Source organism: Festucalex cinctus, chromosome 21 (genome assembly GCF_051991245.1).
Source record: "Festucalex cinctus isolate MCC-2025b chromosome 21, RoL_Fcin_1.0, whole genome shotgun sequence".
Taxonomy (NCBI): domain Eukaryota; kingdom Metazoa; phylum Chordata; class Actinopteri; order Syngnathiformes; family Syngnathidae; genus Festucalex; species Festucalex cinctus.
This window is the reverse complement of record NC_135431.1, coordinates 1,432,504-1,452,126: the sequence shown is the minus strand read 5'-3', so window position 1 is coordinate 1,452,126 and position 19,623 is coordinate 1,432,504. Positions and strand designations below refer to the sequence as shown.

The window sequence follows — 19,623 nt, the reverse complement described above, 5'->3', positions numbered from 1 at the left end:
TCCAAACGCGTTCACACACGCAAAATTAAACAGACACTGCGAATGGTGCAGGACATTCGCATGATATTTTGTTTTGTGTGTCTACATATTTTAATAAAAGCCGTTTAATGTGCCCAAGCATGTTTTGTACGAAAGGGAGACATTTTGACACATACTATATTGGAGCCATATTACAGTGTTTTTTGTGTGTTTTCCTTTTTTTCATGTGATTTATTGGAATGAAATTGTTTTTGACCACATCACCGAACACAGGCTATAACAATGCAGACTCACTACAATGTAATGTCAAAAGTGAAATGTTCTTCTTATGGGATTAAAAGTTACTTTAATATGCACAAATAAGCGTTTTGTTTGTTTTACCCCCATGTTGTATCATGTTCCTACAAACGCGCACTATGGCGTACGCATACAAAGGTATTTGTTCTAGTGTGGTTGCCATAGTTGACGATCCAAGATGGCTCATCTTCTGCGCATGCGGGTCACCGGTCGTGCAGGGGTCACCGTTCGCGTCTTGACATGTGTACTTCGTCTTCAGGCATAACTATTGCCAACTTTATCATCTATTTATATGGTTTTGTATTATCCTATTGTTTTTTTCTTCCAATTATACTATTGATTCTATTTTGCTTAGCTTTTAAATGTTTTAACTTCTCTGGCGTGTACTATGTTCTAATTGTTTATATTGTATACAATGATTGTATTAAACTTTCCCCCATATTATGTATATTAATTGAGTAAATAAAGATAAAACAAACAAACAAACAAACTCGAAGGTCAGTATGGGACACAACTTCCGGGTATCCAAAGCAAACATTTTCGATAATGATCCATCCACAACCTAAATTCCACAACCGGTAACCATATGTAGAGTAAATTGTTGGGATCGATCTGTTAATGAAATAAAACAAAACAATAATAATAAGAACAGGAAAGTAACCAAGCGGCTAGGCTAGCTATGGTAGTATCCCCCCCATTGATTCTGAAAGAATCACGCACTGGAGCAATCCATTTTCAACACTTTAGCTTGGTCTAATAAACCAACCCCCTCGAGTGGTATAGTCCATGGTCACGTGACACCGGAAGCGCGCCAAAAATCGCTATATAAACCCGAATCAGGAACCGCTTCTGTTTGGTCCAGCGTCATTTGTCCGACTACACAGCATGAGGCAGGTGAGCGTTTGCTGTGCACGTGCGTTACGCCGAACTTCCAGAGAGTCCGACAAACCGCTTATCATTTAAGTGTACAATTGAAAGTGGAGTTTTGTGTTCGACTGCGGCGCCGCTTCGAAGCTACTTGTCGACGCGGCACAACCGCCCTCTGACCGAATTTAATTGAATACGAGTTTTTATTTCCGAGAGAGGGTGAGAGTCACGTTTGTTTTTTGAGGCTTAATGTGCGCAACTTGTGAATAAATGTGGATGTTCGGACTTCGTTTTAACGAACGCTTCGGCTTTCGGGCGTCGAGATAATCGAAGACAGGTGCGGCCAATTTGGGTGGCGTCACAGGTGCGCCACGCAGCGGTCACGTGGCCCGCAGTAAGATGGCGACAGACTCGACCGCGTCTTTCTCAGTTAAGCAAACACACTCGTTTGATTTGAATGTTTGGTTGGTAAAATTTTTCACAGTGGGTTTTTGTTTGTTGCAGGTGATACTACCACCAGAGGAAGTGTTCAAGGAAAGGTTTGTGGTGTCGAGGTATTTTTTTTTTTTTATCTCCCTTGTCATTTTGGAGGGCCTGTTGTCTGGGTCAAAAAATAAATAGTTCTCTGGCATTCTGATACAGTGGTTCTCAACCTTTTTTCATCGGCGGCGTTAAGTATGTTCAGCCCCTTAATCAGTGTAAAACTTTGTGGATGTTTGTACAGCTGTCATCAGTGCGCGCTTTTAACTTTGGACCTCCGTTTGAAGCTGCATCTCGAAAGTCGTATGGGCACATATCATAAAATAGAGATTGCAAATACAATTTTGCCCACATAAAATAGGAGCGCGACGATATACCGATACTGCGACAAATTGTCATACTTTGTTGCCCGATAGATTATCGACACGTCTACACAAGTATCGCGGTATTTGTAGCTAAATACACAGTCACTGTAATGGCTCCATTGTTCAAGGCTTGTTGTGCTATTACTTGGTGGGCCACCAGGGGGAGCGCCTCATAAGTGTGGTGGGGGAATGGATGCAAGCCCTCAGGTGAAGAAGACTCAGCTTAGTTTTTTATTATGTGTTAATTTTTAATTTTTGAACTTTATATTTTAAATTATGTATTCATATTATACTTTATGATAAGTTTTATCGTAGATTATCGTAGATTTATGACCTGAGCAATGCATCGATAATTGCGCTATCGTCATATCGTGAGATAATCGTTATCGTGAGCCTCGTATCGTATTGTGAGGTTGCCACAGGTTTCCACCCCCATAAAATAGCAACAGTACAGATCTTTAAAAAAAAAAAATCACTTAATTTTAAACTAAAACAGAAACTTTTATAGTCAGCCAAGCCCAAAAGTTTTAACACCAAGACAAGACAATCGGATCGTTATGTTTTCACACGGTGCCTAAAAAAAAAAGTTAAAAATTCAGAAACTTAAATTTTAGGTCTTAAATGTCTTTCAAAAAATAAAAATAGCCACTCATATCCATTTTGAGAACTGTCTGCAGGGGAAAAACTGCGATTGCGCAACCCCCCCACCTGAAAAGGCTTCAAGGGATACTTGACTCACTGAGCCACCTTCAGCAGTAAAAAGTTGATATTTTGCCTGCAACTGATGTGGTAACATGATTTTTCATAAACAATGAACACTTTGAAAAACAATTTTTTTTTTCTCACTTGCTGTTGACTGCAAATGACAATCACTCATGCCGAGGAAGTGGGCAACAGCCAATCACGGCTCAGCTGTTTTCTGGGTTTGATCTGAGCCGTGGTTGGTCCTTACCTTCGTCGTCGGCACCGGTGATGTCATCAGTTGACAGAAAGTGGGAGTGGGGGGCGTGATAGTTGGCAACAGCCAATCATGGCTCAGCTGTTTTCTGGGTTTGGTCTGAGCCATGATTAGTCGTTACCTGCTCCCCCCCCCCAGCACAGGTGATATCTTCAGCCGGCAGAAAGTGGGGGGGAATAGTTTTAAAAGGCATTAATTGTTAATGGGGGGGGGGGGGATGAAGTTACTACATTCATCACAGGCAAAATATTTTCTTGTCATTGCTGAAAATGTTGAAAGTGAGTCAAGCATCCCTTCAAAGCTGTTTTGTTTGTTAGAGCAGCCCGTGCACAATCCGCCAGTGAAACGTTCGTAATAAAGTGAGGCCGAATTACTATTAGGGGCTCGTGTCCGCTACCACGTGCCGCACCTTTCCACTTTTGATTCCAGCCAATCTACGATATAGCCAATCAGAATTGGCAGCGGCAAATTCTGCCAACAAAAACCAAACAAATAATTCCGTCAACACATTTTCCACTGGACTAAAAACCCTCATTAATAAGCAATAACCGGGACTAAATTAGGGGTGGGAACCTGCGGCCACCTCACCATATGTCATATACAAGGCTCGCGATCGCCATCATCTCACGATATGACGATACCGCCATTATCGATATATTGCTCAGGTAAGAAATCCACGATAATCTACGATGAAACTAATACTGAAATAATACAAATAAATAACTCCTAAAAATATAATGGAATAAATATCAAACAATAAGAATAAAAACATAATTCTATAATAAATATAAAATATACATAAAAATAAAAATTACAAAAATATGAAAAAAGGAAATACATATCGATAACAATTTAAAAAAATCAATTCATATAATAAAAATAGAATATAAAAAAATAATATATAAATACATCCATATAAAAATAACAAATAAAAAAAAAAATAGTATAACGTAAACAAAAAGCATATAATAAAATATAAATACATAATATATCAAAAAATAAATAATATAATGTATAAATATATATAAAAAATAATAAATAAATATATAATAATAAAAAACTAAGCTGAGTCTTCTTCACCTGCAGACTTGCGTCCATTTCCCCGCCACTCTTGAGGCACTCACCTTTGTTGCCCGCCAAGTAATTGCTCAATAATTCAGCAACAATGGAGCCATAAAAGCGGCTGTATATCAACTGCAAACATCGTGATACTTGTGCAGACGTATCGATAATCTATCAAGATACAAAGTATCACGATTTATTGGCACACTCCGAGACGAGATTAGCATGCATTTTTTGCCGACTAATGAAAGCGAGGCCATCGCGTCCTTTGCTTCATAAAAACTGGACAAAAATCTTCTGGACATTTTAGTTCATGAACAAAAGCGAGACAAAAATGTCTTTGTCAAATCTTGTCTCCAAACACAAACGGGACAGACATGAGGCCGATTCATGGCCTTCAGAGTCGTAAAAAAGGCCCATGTCGATATTTGGCCTATCCCGAGTCATCACCCCTGACCTTTTAGTTCCCTCAACCGAATTCAAGTCTGGACTAGCCTGGGCCACCGCAAAACACAAATATTGACATCTGCGAACCATTTCTTAACCGTGTTGACTGTGTATTTTGGGATTCTATCACCCTAAAGTGTCAGATGTTGCCCAATGCTTGGAAAACCGAGTTTTTTTTTTTTTTGAAATGGTGCTGTTTACTATAACATTCTTTGGTTTGTCATTGCATAATAAAGGACACAATGTGGCCCAAAAGATGTCATTTCTTTCAACCGAGCATCAAAAAAACCAAAGCAGAAAATATTCCACTTTTTCCAGATGAGCGTTTGCAAAGTGGCAGAAGTTGTCATCCCCCGTTCCAAGAAGCGTGAAACTCGGAAGCGTCCGCCGGACGGTCTTCCTTGAGACGTTGCCATCAGCACAGATCACAGTGAGTGGGCGTTAATATTGGACAAGGTTTACTTGTTTATTGTTTTGCTGTTGTGTTGCAGAGGCAGCGACGAGACTCACGAGGGTAATAATATGCACAAACACAACATGAAGTTCAACTCATGCTGATTTCTGTTTGCTTTCTCCATCAAATTTTAGGAACCAAGTGACACAGCAAAGATGACTTGACTTGACGTGACTTGACATGACATTTATTGGTATTGGGACTGAAGGGATCATCTGAATTGTGCCCAGGAGGGGGCAGAGCTCTGTGGCATGCCTTAGTTGAATAAAGTTTTTTTTTGATGGTGGTTGTGCGTTTTGTTGTTGCGATGAGCGCAGTTGTGGAAATGGAAAATGGAAGCGATGGCTGTTGTAGCCAAGAGTTTGCAAGGTGTGGGTCCTGAGCGGATTTATTTGCTGGTTGTTGGATGGCAAGCTGGAAGTTGGATTGCACAGTGTAGGAAGGGTTCGAGGGAGAAGTATCTAACAGAACTTTTTTTTTTTTTTTTTTGCCTTAACACATTTTTTTTTCTGTTTTAGGGCTGTCTCAGCAATCAGGCCGCACAAGAGGACCTGGGCCAAGGTAATGAGTACATGCACAAGTCCAAGTGACCTGCTCACAACTGATTTCTAATCTTTTTTTTTTTTTTCTCGCCCGCAGCTGCACACATTGGAGGACGAGTGAGATGCGTCGGTAAAAAAAAAAAAAAAAGCCAGGTAAAGAAATATGAATAAAATAATTTTGTTTGCGTCTCAGGCTGAAGAACAAAATGTGCGGCTTCGTTACTCCCGAGGCAATTACTGTATGACAACATATTCATACGCATCGTTCCCAAAGAGTCTTTGTTCCTGCCAACTGCAAGTTTCACTTGTTGAAATAAATGAGCTTTTCCTTCAATTGTGTCACTTTCTGACCACAAGCAATTGTCAAATATTTTGCTTTGCAGGCCGGGGAACCAGTCAAGATGGACGCTCCAATCAAATAAGCAAGTGAGGACAGAACAGAGCGATCCGAGGTTGGCCACGACACTCAAGTTGTCCGCGTTTGGTTGCCAGCGGCCACACCTTGAGGTACAAGCACCACTCTGAAAGTCAACCTGTGTTGATAATTTCGTCAACACATTTCTCATGAGGCTAAAATCTAGGGCTGCACAATATATCGGAAAAATATTGTTGTTGGTCCATGAAATATGCATATCGCAGACATGCAATAAGCCTCAAATGGAATTTTATGCTTTTATTTGAATTTGTCCAGTCAGCCAACTAAAATGTTCACCGCCATCCAATAGCTGAACAATATCGAGAGGTAATCACAATTAATTAAATATATTGTTGGCTTATTTTGCTGCATGGAAAATGTATCTTTCATGAAATAAAAATTAAATTTCTTTAGGTACATGTTAAATGTCAATATCGGTACCGCTATACTCGGCAACCATATCACATGGTTTTCCAATATCGTGCAGCCCTACTAAAATCCTCGCTAATGAACAATAACTGGTGAAATCATTATGCATTTTCATTGATTGATGGGACACTTCATTTCATTAAAAAAAAAAAAAAGGGCTAAAACGTATGGACAAAAAACTGAATGGCTTTGCAAATTATTGGCTCAGCTAATCTACCACTGTCATGTGATACACAGTTGACACGCCCCCTTTCAAATCTGCAGCTCGTGAGTGCAACATGGGGGGTGGGGGGGAATAATAGTTAAAACCCAACAATGCTAATACAACTGCTAACTTACTAGCTTATAGCATGGCCACCTGCAATTGCGTGTGGAGGTGCTTTTCATCCAAATGATAATTTTATGCGGAATAGCTTTAGATCTGAAAATGCCCAACATGATTAGTTAACAAATGTTCGTCCTGTCTGTAACCAGGTGAAAACATCTTCCTGAACATATAGGCAACTATAAATGTGTTGAATAAAAAACAATGTTTGGCTATGCTAAAGGCTAACAAGCGTGATCGAAAGTGGACTTAAACTGAGGCAAAATGGTAAACTAGCCAATAAAACTAACAACACTGGTGCTTCAATCCATCAAATGCTGTTTGAGTTGAAAAGAAGTCACCACATTGAATGAAATGTTGCCTGCCGCAGTCGGTTTTTAAAGGGACACTTGACCCAGAAAGTCATTTTCAGCAGGGAAAAAGCTAAAATTTTGTCCCCAGAATTCATTTGATCACTTGATTTTTCATTGTACAATGAATACCTTTTTTTCCACTTGCTGTCAACCGAAGATGGCATCACCTGTGCTGAGGTGTAAGTCGGTAATCATGGCTCAATTTGCTGACCAAACCCAGAAAACAGCTGAGCCGTGTTACCTACTTCCTCAGCACAGGTGATGTCATCTTCAGCCGACAGCAAACCGTGCAAGAGGTCTTAATTGTACATGAATAATGGAGTAATCCAAAATAATTCTGGGCAAAATAGTCACTATTCACTGCTGAAAATGGGTCAAGTATCCTTTTTTAAGTTTTATTTTGCCCACCATAAACGTTTTGGAAATACGTGCCACGCCCCCACAATTAAAAAGATTTAAATCCTGAAGGTAAATTGAAAACACAAAGAAAGATACACATTATTGTGTTGATATTTACTTGCCGTTCGTGAACTTTGCATGCCGGGAAATGTGGACATCGAATCGAACACATTGTCAGTACATGAACTTTATATAAAAAAAAAATAAAAAAAAATGGAGTACTACTAAGAATCTCTTGAGCTGTCAGTCTTGGTTGCACTCATCTTTGGAGGAAGGCAACGGGTTTTCCATGTCTACTTTGCGGCTACGATTCAACTCTGGAACAGAAAGCTGACGTCTCACCCACCCAACAAGACACAAGTAAGTGCGATGTAGCAAAAATGTTTGACAATTTGTCTTGAGTGAAGTGTCAGTAACATGGCTTCCTTTTTTCTCCTAGGTTGTGACCAGCAGTAATAAGCACTAAAGTCTGGAGCCAAGTTGGACAAGGAAATGAGAGCACAGCAAAACTCTGACACTTGTTCTTTGTACAGGTTGACGAAAACAATTCAACTGTATGTTCGCAACTTGACCTGGAAGAGTAATGTCTGAAATCAAATGAATAAAAATCAGCCACAAAACATTTTTGCTTCATTTGTACTGGTTATTTTGTTTTGCATGTTTTTAATAAAAACGAGTTACACAAATAAGTTCCAACAAATCCTTCACGGGTCTGTGGAGCTGAAAGGTTGACACTGTTTACGTCCGGATCGTCACCTGTGGGTCGCGAGTGAAAGAACAAGTTCCCGGTTATGTGGGGGGGAAAAAAAATCCTTTGTAGGGTGTCTGGGTTCTCCCTTGGATGAGGCGGCTTGGGCATCTGGTTAGGGCACCTACCTGGAGAGGTGGCAGGAGGCCCCGGACATGCTGGAAAGACTCGGATTGCCTGGGAACAAACATCTTGGGTTCCTGCTGGGGAGAGGGAAGTCTGGGTTTGTATGCTAAAGCTGCTTGCCCCCGCCTAAGTCGTAGAAAATGGATGCATCGAACAGGTAAGTGGATAAAACAAACTGTGCTGTTCATATGAAAGTCAACACCTTTGGAATATCTAAAAAGAATTTTAGATATGCCAAACTGGCTGCGGGTCCACCAGATTTCTGCAAGCTGGCTGAGTCGCAGAAGAATGAACACAAGGGTTCATTTCCCCAGCTTCATCTGTTTTTGTGAGTGTACTCATTCTTTGGCCCAGTTTCACAGTATTGTGGCAGCCTGGTACTGGAGCAGTAGCGGCCTGGTGGTTGTGGGCGCTAGCGACTGGAGGAGTGACCTGGAAGCCAGGCAGGTGCTGGCTGTAGTAGTGGTCTGGTGGTTGTGGGCGCTAGCTACTGGAGCAGTGACCTGGAAGCCAGGTAGGTGCTGGCTGTAGTGGTTGTGGGCGCTAGCTCCTGGAGCAGTGACCTGGAAGCCAGGCAGGTGCTGGCTGTAGTGGTTGTGGGCGCTAGCTCCTGGAGCAGTGACCTGGAAGCCAGGCAGGTGCTGGCTGTAGTGGTTGTGGGCGCTAGCTCCTGGAGCAGTGACCTGGAAGCCAGGCAGGTGCTGGCTGTAGTAGTGGTATGGTGGGCGCTAGCTACTGTAGCAGTGGCCTGGAAGCCAGGCAGGTGCTGGCTGTAGTAGTGGTCTGGTGGTTGTGGGCGCTAGCTACTGTAGCAGTGGTCTGGTGGTTGTGGGGGCTAGCTCCTGGAGCAGTGACCTGGGTGTAGTAGTGGTATGGTGGTTATGGGCGCTAGCTACTGTAGCAGTGACCTGGAAGCCAGGCAGGTGCTGGCTGTAGTAGTGGTTGTGGGCGCTAGCTACTGTAGCAGTGACCTGGAAGCCAGCCAGGTGCTGGCTGTGGGCGCTAGCTACTGTAGCAGTGGTCTGGTGGTTGTAGGGGCTAGCTCCTGGAGCAGTGACCTGGAAGCCAGGCAGGTGCTGGGTGTAGTAGTGGTATGGTGGTTATGGGCGCTAGCTACTGTAGCAGTGACCTGGAAGCCAGCCAGGTGCTGGCTGTAGTGGCTGTGGGCGGTAGCTACTGCAGCAGTGGTCTGGTGGTTGTGGGGGCTAGCTCCTGGAGCAGTGACCTGGAAGCCAGGCAGGTGCTGGCTGTAGTAGTGGTATGGTGGGCGCTAGCGACTGGAGGAGTGACCTGGAAGCCAGGCAGGTGCTGGCTGTAGTAGTGGTCTGGTGGTTGTGGGCGCTAGCTACTGGAGCAGTGACCTGGAAGCCAGGTAGGTGCTGGCTGTAGTGGTTGTGGGCGCTAGCTCCTGGAGCAGTGACCTGGAAGCCAGGCAGGTGCTGGCTGTAGTGGTTGTGGGCGCTAGCTCCTGGAGCAGTGACCTGGAAGCCAGGCAGGTGCTGGCTGTAGTAGTGGTATGGTGGGCGCTAGCTACTGTAGCAGTGACCTGGAAGCCAGGCAGGTGCTGGCTCTAGTAGTGGTCTGGTGGTTGTGGGCGCTAGCTACTGTAGCAGTGGCCTGGAAGCCAGGCAGGTGCTGGCTGTAGTGGTTGTGGGCGCTAGCTCCTGGAGCAGTGACCTGGAAGCCAGGCAGGTGCTGGCTGTAGTAGTGGTATGGTGGGCGCTAGCTACTGTAGCAGTGACCTGGAAGCCAGGCAGGTGCTGGCTGTAGTAGTGGTCTGGTGGTTGTGGGGGCTAGCTCCTGGAGCAGTGACCTGGGTGTAGTAGTGGTATGGTGGTTATGGGCGCTAGCTACTGTAGCAGTGACCTGGAAGCCAGGCAGGTGCTGGCTGTAGTAGTGGTTGTGGGCGCTAGGTACTGTAGCAGTGACCTGGAAGCCAGCCAGGTGCTGGCTGTGGGCGCTAGCTACTGTAGCAGTGGTCTGGTGGTTGTAGGGGCTAGCTCCTGGAGCAGTGACCTGGAAGCCAGGCAGGTGCTGGCTGTAGTAGTGGTTGTGGGGGCTAGCTCCTGGAGCAGTGACCTGGGTGTAGTAGTGGTATGGTGGTTATGGGCGCTAGCTACTGTAGCAGTGACCTGGAAGCCAGGCAGGTGCTGGCTGTAGTAGTGGTTGTGGGCGCTAGCTACTGTAGCAGTGACCTGGTGGTTGTAGGGGCTAGCTCCTGGAGCAGTGACCTGGAAGCCAGGCAGGTGCTGGGTGTAGTAGTGGTTATGGGCGCTAGCTACTGTAGCAGTGACCTGGAAGCCAGCCAGGTGCTGGCTGTAGTGGCTGTGGGCGGTAGCTACTGCAGCAGTGGTCTGGTGGTTGTGGGGGCTAGCTCCTGGAGCAGTGACCTGGTGGTTGTGGGTGCTAGCTATTGTAGCAGCGACCTGGAAGCCAGGCAGGTGCTGGCTGTAGTAGTGGTCTGGTGGTTGTGGGGGCTAGCTCCTGGAGCAGTGACCTGGAAGCCAGGCAGGTGCTGGCTGTAGTAGTGGTTGTGGGCGCTAGTTACTGTAGCAGTGGTCTGGTGGTTGTAGGGGCTAGCTCCTGGAGCAGTGACCTGGAAGCCAGGCAGGTGCTGGGTGTAGTAGTGGTTATGGGCGCTAGCTACTGTAGCAGTGACCTGGAAGCCAGCCAGGTGCTGGCTGTAGTGGCTGTGGGCGGTAGCTACTGCAGCAGTGGTTGTGGGGGCTAGCTCCTGGAGCAGTGACCTGGTGGTTGTGGGTGCTAGCTATTGTAGCAGCGACCTGGAAGCCAGGCAGGTGCTGGCTGTAGTAGTGGTCTGGTGGTTGTGGGCGCTAGCTACTGTCGCAGTGACCTGGAAGCCAGGCAGGTGCTGGGTGTAGTAGTGGGATGGTGGTTATGGGTGCTAGCTCCTGGAGCAGTGGCTTGGAAGCCAGCTGTTGCAGTAATGCAGGAGTGGTCTGGACTTGCTATGGCAGTCAGGATTAATGGGAATTGTTTTCAATTTACAGTAAATATTATTGGGGGGGGGGGGGTGGTTTAAAATTTTCAGCCAAAATATTATTTGTGGTAACCTGGTCACAAATGCAATAGGTAAACGTATTTAAATGCAGCAGGGGGATTGCTTTGTCTGTAATTTTCACTGTGTAAGTTATTGCATTGAGTTCCACAGTAAAACTTTGAAGGGTTTAGAAGTTTTAATGGATTTTTTTTTGTTGGTAAAGTTTTAGCTTTTAGTGCTCTAGTAGGAGTTTTTTTTTTTGTGCTAAGCATATTGGCAGTTTAAAAAAAAAAAGTAGGCTTTAAGATGCGCTGGCAATGTTTTTTGGAATAAAATTTAAAAGGAATTTTCGAGGTGTGGTAAGTATTTCAATAAATTTGCAAAGGAATTTTTGAGCTGTGCTAAGTATTTTGGGAGATCTGTGTGGGGTTTTTAAAAAAAAACTAACTAGGTCGTAAGTTGTATTGGCAATGTTTTTTGGAATAAAATTTAAAAGGAATTTTCGAGGTGTGGTAAGTATTTCAATAAATTTGCAAAGGAATTTTTGAGCTGTGCTAAGTATTTCAATAAATTTGGAAAAGGAATTTTCGAGTTGCGCTAAGTATTTCGGGAAATCCGTGTGGGGTTTTTTAAAAAAAATTAACTAGGCCGCAAGTTGCATTGGCAATGTTTTTTGGAATAAATTTGTAAAGGAATTTTCGAGCTGTGCTATGTATTTAAATAAATTTTAAAAGGAATTTTCGAGCTGCGCTAAGTATCTCAATAAATTCTAAAAGGAATTTTCGAGCTGCGCTAAGTATCTCAATAAATTTTAAAAGGAATTTTCGAGCTGCGCTAAGTATTTTAATAAATTTTAAAAGGAATTTTCGAGCTGTGCTAAGTGTTTTGGGAAATCCGTGTGGGGGTTTTAAAAAAAAATTAACTAGGCCGTAAGTTGTATTGGCAATGTTTTTTGGAATAAATTTCTAAAGGAATTTTCGAGTTGTGCTAAGTATTTTAATAAATTCTAAAAGGAATTTTCGAGCTGCGCTAAGTATCTCAATAAATTTTAAAAGGAATTTTCGAGCTGCGCTAAGTATTTCAATAAATTTTAAAAGGAATTTTCGAGCTGTGCTAAGTATTTCAATAAATTTTAAAAGGAATTTTCGAGCTGTGCTAAGTGTTTTGGGAAATCCGTGTGGGGGTTTTAAAAAAAAATTTACTAGGCCGTAAGTTGCATTGGCAATGTTTTTTGGAATAAATTTCTAAAGGAATTTTCGAGCTGCGTTAAGTATTTCAATAAATTTGGAAAAGGAATTTCCGAGTTGTGCTAAGTATTTTAATAAATTTCAAAAGGAATTTTCGAGCTGTGCTAAGTATTTTGGGAAATCCGTGTGGGGGGGTTCTAAAAAAAAATTAACTAGGCCGTAAGTTGTATTGGCAATGTTTTTTGGAATAAGTTTTAAAAGGAATTTTCGAGCTGTGCTAAGTGTTTTGGGAAATCCGTGTGGGGGTTTTAAAAAAAAATTAACTAGGCCGTAAGTTGCATTGGCAATGTTTTTTGGAATAAATTTCTAAAGGAATTTTCGAGGTGTGCTAAGTATTTTAATAAATTTTAAAAGGAATTTTCGAGCTGCGCTAAGTATTTCAATAAATTTGGAAAAGGAATTTTCGAGTTGTGCTAAGTATTTTGGGAAATCTGTGTGGGGTTTTTTAAAAAAAATTAACTAGGACGTAAGTTGTATTGGCAATGTTTTTTGGAATAAATTTCTAAAGGAATTTCCGAGTTGTGCTAATTATTTTGGGAAATCTGTGTGGGGTTTTTACAAAAAAAAATTAACTAGGCCGTAAGTTGTATTGGCAATGTTTTTTGGAATAAGTTTTAAAAGGAACTTTCGAGGTGTGCTAAGTATTTCAATAAATTTGGAAAAGGAATTTTTGAGCTGTGCTAAGTATTTTGGGAAATCCGTGTGGGGTTTTTTAAAAAAAATTAACTAGGCCGCAAGTTGTATTGGCAATGTTTTTTGGAATAAATTTCGAAAGGAATTTCCGAGTTGTGCTAAGTATTTTAATAAATTTTAAAAGGAATTTTCGAGCTGTGCTAAGTATTTTGGGAAATCTGTGTGGGGGGTTCTAAAAAAAAAATTAGCTAGGCCGTAAGCTGCATTGGCAATGTTTTTTGGAATAAATTTGTAAAGGAATTTTCGAGTTGTGCTAAGTATTTCAATAAATTTGGAAAAGGAATTTTCGAGCTGCGCTAAGTATTTTAATAAATTTGCAAAGGAATTTTCGAGCTGTGCTAAGTATTTTGGGAAATCCGTGTGGGGTTTTTTAAAAAAAATTAACTAGGCCGTAAGTTGTATTGGCAATGTTTTTTGGAATAAATTTCTAAAGGAATTTCCGAGTTGTGCTAAGTATTTTAATAAATTCTAAAAGGAATTTTCGAGCTGCGCTAAGTATCTCAATAAATTTTAAAAGGAATTTTCGAGCTGCGCTAAGTATTTCAATAAATTTTAAAAGGAATTTTCGAGCTGTGCTAAGTGTTTTGGGAAATCCGTGTGGGGGTTTTAAAAAAAAATTTACTAGGCCGTAAGTTGCATTGGCAATGTTTTTTGGAATAAATTTCTAAAGGAATTTTCGAGCTGCGTTAAGTATTTCAATAAATTTGGAAAAGGAATTTCCGAGTTGTGCTAAGTATTTTAATAAATTTCAAAAGGAATTTTCGAGCTGTGCTAAGTATTTTGGGAAATCCGTGTGGGGGGGTTGTAAAAAAAAATTAACTAGGCCGTAAGTTGTATTGGCAATGTTTTTTGGAATAAGTTTTAAAAGGAATTTTCGAGCTGTGCTAAGTGTTTTGGGAAATCCGTGTGGGGGTTTTAAAAAAAAATTAACTAGGCCGTAAGTTGCATTGGCAATGTTTTTTGGAATAAATTTCTAAAGGAATTTTTGAGGTGTGCTAAGTATTTTAATAAATTTTAAAAGGAATTTTCGAGCTGCGCTAAGTATTTCAATAAATTTGGAAAAGGAATTTTCGAGTTGTGCTAAGTATTTTGGGAAATCTGTGTGGGGTTTTTTAAAAAAATTAACTAGGACGTAAGTTGTATTGGCAATGTTTTTTGGAATAAATTTCTAAAGGAATTTCCGAGTTGTGCTAATTATTTTGGGAAATCTGTGTGGGGTTTTTACAAAAAAAAATTAACTAGGCCGTAAGTTGTATTGGCAATGTTTTTTGGAATAAGTTTTAAAAGGAATTTTCGAGCTGTGCTAAGTATTTCAATAAATTTGCAAAGGAATTTGCGAGTTGTGCTAAGTATTTTGGGAAATCCGTGTGGGGGGTTTTAAAAAAAAATTAACTAGGCTGTAAGTTGTATTGGCAATGTTTTTTGGAATAAAATTTAAAAGGAATTTTTGAGCTGCGCTATGTATTTAGGGAAATCCGTGTGGGGTTTTTAAAAAAAATTAACTAGGCCGTAAGTTGTATTGGCAATGTTTTTTGGAATAAATTTCTAAAGGAATTTTCGAGCTGTGGTAAGTATTTCAATAAATTTTAAAAGGAATTTTCGAGCTGTGCTAAGTATTTTGGGAAATCTGTGTGGGGGTTTTAAAAAAAAATTAACTAGGCCGTAAGTTGCATTGGCAATGTTTTTTGGAATAAATTTCTAAATGAATTTTCGAGGTGTGCTAAGTATTTCAATAAATTTGCAAAGGAATTTTCGAGCTGTGCTAAGCATTTTGGGAAATCCGCGTGGGGGGGGGGGGGTCTAAAAAAAAATCAACTAGGCCGTAAGTTGTATTGGCAATGTTTTTTGGAACAAGTTTTAAAAGGAATTTTCGAGCTGTGCTAAGTATTTTGGGAAATTTGTGTGGGGTTTTTAAAAAAAAATTAACTAGGCCGTAAGTTGCATTGGCAATGTTTTTTGGAATAAATTTCTAAATGAATTTTCGAGCTGTGCTAAGTATTTTAATAAATTTCTAAAGGAATTTTCGAGCTGTGCTAAGTATTTCAATAAATTTGCAAAGGAATTTTCGAGCTGTGCTAAGTATTTTGGGAAATCCGTGTGGGGGTTTTAAAAAAAAATTAATTAGGCCGTAAGTTGTATTGGCAATGTTTTTTGGAATAAATTTCTAAAGGAACTTTCGAGGTGTGCTAAGTATTTCAATAAATTTGGAAAAGGAATTTTTGAGCTGTGCTAAGTATTTTGGGAAATCCGTGTGGGGTTTTTTAAAAAAAATTAACTAGGCCGCAAGTTGTATTGGCAATGTTTTTTGGAATAAATTTCTAAAGGAATTTCCGAGTTGTGCTAAGTATTTTAATAAATTTTAAAAGGAATTTTCGAGCTGTGCTAAGTATTTTGGGAAATCTGTGTGGGGGGTTCTAAAAAAAAAATTAGCTAGGCCGTAAGCTGCATTGGCAATGTTTTTTGGAATAAATTTGTAAAGGAATTTTCGAGTTGTGCTAAGTATTTCAATAAATTTGGAAAAGGAATTTTCGAGCTGCGCTAAGTATTTTAATAAATTTGCAAAGGAATTTTCGAGCTGTGCTAAGTATTTTGGGAAATCCGTGTGGGGTTTTTTAAAAAAAATTAACTAGGCCGTAAATTGTATTGGCAATGTTTTCTGGAATAAGTTTTAAAAGGAATTTCCGAGTTGTGCTAAGTATTTTAATAAATTTCAAAAGGAATTTTCGAGCTGTGCTAAGTATTTCGGGAAATCCGTGTGGGGTTTTTTAAAAAAAAATTAACTAGGCCGTAAGTTGTATTGGCAATGTTTTTTGGAATAAATTTCTAAAGGAACTTTCGAGGTGTGCTAAGTATTTTAATAAATTTTAAAAGGAATTTTCGAGCTGTGCTAAGTATTGCAATAAATTTGGAAAAGGAATTTTCGAGTTGTGCTAAGTATTTTGGGAAATCCGTGTGGGGTTTTTTAAAAAAAATTAACTAGGCCGCAAGTTGTATTGGCAATGTTTTTTGGAATAAATTTCTAAAGGAATTTCCGAGTTGTGCTAAGTATTTTAATAAATTCTAAAAGGAATTTTCGAGCTGCGCTAAGTATTTCAATAAATTTGGAAAAGGAATTTTCGAGCTGTGCTAAGTATTTCAATAAATTTTTATAGGAATTTTCGAGCTGTGCTAAGTATTTTGGGAAATCCGTGTGGGGGTTTAAAAAAAAAAATTAACTAGGCCGTAAGTTGTTTTGGCAATGTTTTTTGGAATAAATTTTTATAGGAATTTTTGAGCTGCGCTAAGTATTTTGGGAAATCCGTGTGGGGCTTCTAAAAAAAAATTAACTAGGCCGTAAGTTGTATTGGCAATGTTTTTTGGAATAAATTTTAAAAGGAATTTTCGAGCTGCGCTAAGTATTTCAATAAATTTGGAAAAGGAATTTTCGAGTTGTGCTAAGTATTTTGGGAAATCTGTGAGGGGTTTTTTAAAAAAAATTAACTAGGCCGTAAGTTGTATTGGCAATGTTTTTTGGAATAAATTTCTAAAGGAATTTCCGAGTTGTGCTAAGTATTTTAACAAATTCTAAAAGGAATTTTCGAGCTGCGCTAAGTACTTCAATAAACTTGCAAAGGAATTTGCGAGTTGTGCTAATTATTTTGGGAAATCTGTGTGGGGTTTTTACAAAAAAAAATTAACTAGGCCGTAAGTTGTATTGGCAATGTTTTTTGGAATAAGTTTTAAAAGGAATTTTCGAGCTGCGCTAAGTATTTCAATAAATTTGCGAGTTGTGCTAAGTATTTTGGGAAATCCGTGTGGGGGTTTTAAAAAAAAATTAACTAGGCTGTAAGTTGTATTGGCAATGTTTTTTGGAATAAAATTTAAAAGGAATTTTTGAGCTGCGCTATGTATTTAGGGAAATCCGTGTGGGGTTTTTAAAAAAAATTAACTAGGCCGTAAGTTGTATTGGCAATGTTTTTTGGAATAAATTTCTAAAGGAATTTTCGAGCTGTGCTAAGTATTTCAATAAATTTTAAAAGGAATTTTCGAGGTGTGCTAAGTATTTCAATAAATTTGCAAAGGAATTTTCGAACTGTGCTAAGTATTTTAATAAATTTTTATAGGAATTTTTGAGCTGCGCTAAGTATTTCAATAAATTTTAAAAGGAATTTTCGAGCTGCGCTAAGTATTTCAATAAATTTGTACAGTAATATTTGATTAGTGTGGTTTTTTTTTAATAATTAAGATGTAAATGTTATTGGCAAAGTTTTTGCACTCGGTTTCATAGTAAAATTGTAAAGGATTTTCTTTACTGTGCTACGTTCTATAATAAAAACTTTAAATAATTTTCGATTAAATTGGCTGCAGATGTTATCGTAAAATGTTTTTGGTGCCATTTGTAGAAGTGTGTATTTCTTTTTCTCCCCCTCCAAAAAACAAACCACCAATGTCAAGCTGATCCTGCATGGACCAGCTTGACAAAACATTTTTATTGTGTCACTGTTAGTTTGAAAATCAAATTATCGTCTGTCCATACAGTGAAGTTTCACAATCAACAGCTTGACTTCCTCCAGAAGTGTGTTTTGAATTGGATAGTTATGACAGCAATACTGAACATTAAAGCCATTTTTTTTTCTTTTTTTTTCTTTCAGTCTGGGTTTTCCAGCCCAAGAACACCACCAATGGAAAGTGGAGTGAGGAGGTGTTCTCAAGTGGACGGATGATCCGCGTCTTTTGGGCCACTTAGATCTTCATGTTATGGAATCCCTCCACCTGTCTCCTGCAAACAAAAAATGATTAGCATTGATGTTCTTTTTTTGAACTGAGTCTGTCATGTGTTTCCATACCTGCTTTTCCTTTCCTCAGGCTCCGCCTCCACCACACTGCAAAAGCAAGCACAAATGCACAACTTACACTTTGACTCATTCAATCATTTTTTCAGCAGGGATTATTTTCCATGTACAATTTATATCTTAATTAAAAACTTTTTTTTTCTTCTTGCTATCAACTGATGACATCACCTGTGCTTAAGGGAGCAGGTAAATCAGCAGCCATGATTGGCTATTATCCTAACCCCCCCCCATCCTGAGCACAGGTGATGACACCAAGAAAAACGGTTAACTTAAAAACTATGCAAATAAATAAAATTCCTTGCAAATTTACATTTCTTTAAAAGTTATATTGAAAAGCTTAGCGCAAAAAACTGTGCCAATAAAATTTACATCCAAAACAAATTCCTTTTAAATTTTGAAAACAATGCAAAAAACAAACTTCTTTAAAATGTCAGAATTTTTATTGAAAAACTTGGCGCTAACACTTTGCAGATACAACTTACAGCCGATTTACAAAAAAATCTTAAATTACCTTTCAAACTTAGCCAATAACATTTGCAGCCAATTTACAAAACAATTCTACTGAAAACCTTTGCCAATACAATTTACAGCGTTTTTTAAGATATTATTTATGTAAAATGCTAATAAAGTTACCACATTAATTCCATACAAAATATGTGAACGAGTGGAGGTGTGACTTGAGCCCGATCCCAAAGCACTTGACAAACTTGGTCAACAAAATTTAGCCACATCGACTGATCTCGTGCTGCGTTTGAGGAAATTGGGACTTTCTACAAGTTTTGACGGGGAACCCTCCCTTCAATCTGACGTCACTCCACAACAAAATCTTGGAAATGATACTTGACTTATTGAGCCATTTCCAGCAGGAACACGATCATATTTCCCGCCAGAATTGATGATTCCATTTGCTGTCCATTGATGATGACGTCACCTGTGCTGAGGAAGTTGGTAACGACCCATCGCCTCTCTCACAGGTGATGTCATCTTCAATCCACAGCAAGTGTCATTCATTTTGGGAAAAATGTTACTGCTGAAAATGACTGAGTGAATCAAGTAACCAATACAAAAAGTTTACTCGAGGTCAAAACAAATTGGTCACTGTCCGCCATTTGGGTTTGTTTAACTTTCACTACTAGGGCTGCTCGATTACGGGAAAGAATAATCAATTATTTTGGCAAGAATTGAAATCACGATTTTTTTTTTTTGGTGCAGGCAAGAAAATTTTTTTCAGCAACTAAAAATAGAAACACTGATTATGCAAATTCCTTTTGGACCAAGCAGAATTGATATTTTATTCATTTTGGCAAAAACACTGGCTGCATCTTGTCCACTACATTTTTTTTAAATGTAAAAAAATAAAAAATATTCTCTAAATTAGTTATTCTAAAAGGTGCAAACGTATAAATTTTAACAACGCATAGGGATTTAATTTAAAATTAGTGTTAATGGTTTCTTTTTAACTATTATGCTGATTTGTGATCATTGAAATTGAATTCAATTAATTGTGCGGCCCTAAATTCCGACCCTCCTCGAATGCAGCGTATGTGTTTGATCACCCACTCACAAAGTTTTTTTTTTAATAATTTTTTTATTTTGCTGCATGT

The 19,623-nt window shown here is 39.6% G+C and overlaps 2 protein-coding genes and 1 long non-coding RNA gene across 13 annotated transcripts in view; 1 reads left to right on the top strand and 2 right to left on the bottom strand.

The window, feature by feature from the left end:
• The first annotated feature begins 1,129 nt into the window (after nt 1-1,129).
• LOC144010744 (uncharacterized) lies at nt 1,130-18,328 on the top strand. Of its 3 annotated transcripts, XR_013281321.1 has the most exons (7): nt 1,130-1,572; nt 1,648-1,697; nt 4,774-5,470; nt 5,549-5,604; nt 5,645-5,745; nt 5,835-5,958; nt 17,819-18,328. It is a non-coding gene; the product is annotated as an uncharacterized LOC144010744 (long non-coding RNA). The 3 variants fall into 3 exon arrangements; XR_013281322.1 differs by lacking the exon at nt 5,645-5,745; XR_013281320.1 differs by having other exon boundaries at nt 5,645-5,958.
• LOC144010377 (uncharacterized) lies at nt 9,958-17,633 on the bottom strand. Its single transcript, XM_077510686.1, has 4 exons — nt 17,609-17,633; nt 11,109-11,215; nt 10,744-11,013; nt 9,958-10,636 (listed from the first exon to the last, which is right to left on the bottom strand). The coding sequence occupies exons 1-4, from the start codon at nt 17,631-17,633 to the stop codon at nt 10,211-10,213; spliced, it is 828 nt and encodes a 275-aa protein (XP_077366812.1). The 3' UTR covers nt 9,958-10,210.
• The window catches only part of LOC144010741 (uncharacterized), a 256,051-nt gene continuing 250,848 nt past the window's right edge, over nt 14,421-19,623 (bottom strand). For all 9 annotated transcript variants that reach the window (XR_013281319.1, XM_077511197.1, XM_077511193.1 and 6 more), the window contains 2 exons: nt 18,014-18,049; nt 14,421-17,946 (listed from right to left, as the gene is read on the bottom strand). Coding sequence is in view for 8 of the 9 variants with exons in the window: in XM_077511193.1 (XP_077367319.1) it covers nt 17,918-17,946; nt 18,014-18,049 (65 nt within the window). In the remaining variant the exon portion in view is untranslated. The remainder of the gene's footprint in view (nt 17,947-18,013; nt 18,050-19,623) is intronic.

Excerpts from the sequence above, each read along its gene's own strand:
- LOC144010377 (XM_077510686.1), bottom strand. The coding sequence starts at position 17,633 with ATGCAGGATCAGCTTGACATTGGTG. Across the intron at positions 11,014-11,108 it reads CTACACCCAGCACCTGCCTG|CTAGCACCCACAACCACCAG; the intron begins GCTTCCAGGTCA and ends CTGCTACAATAG. Across the intron at positions 10,637-10,743 it reads AGCACCTGCCTGGCTTCCAG|GTCACTGCTCCAGGAGCTAG; the intron begins GTCACTGCTCCA and ends CACAACCACCAG.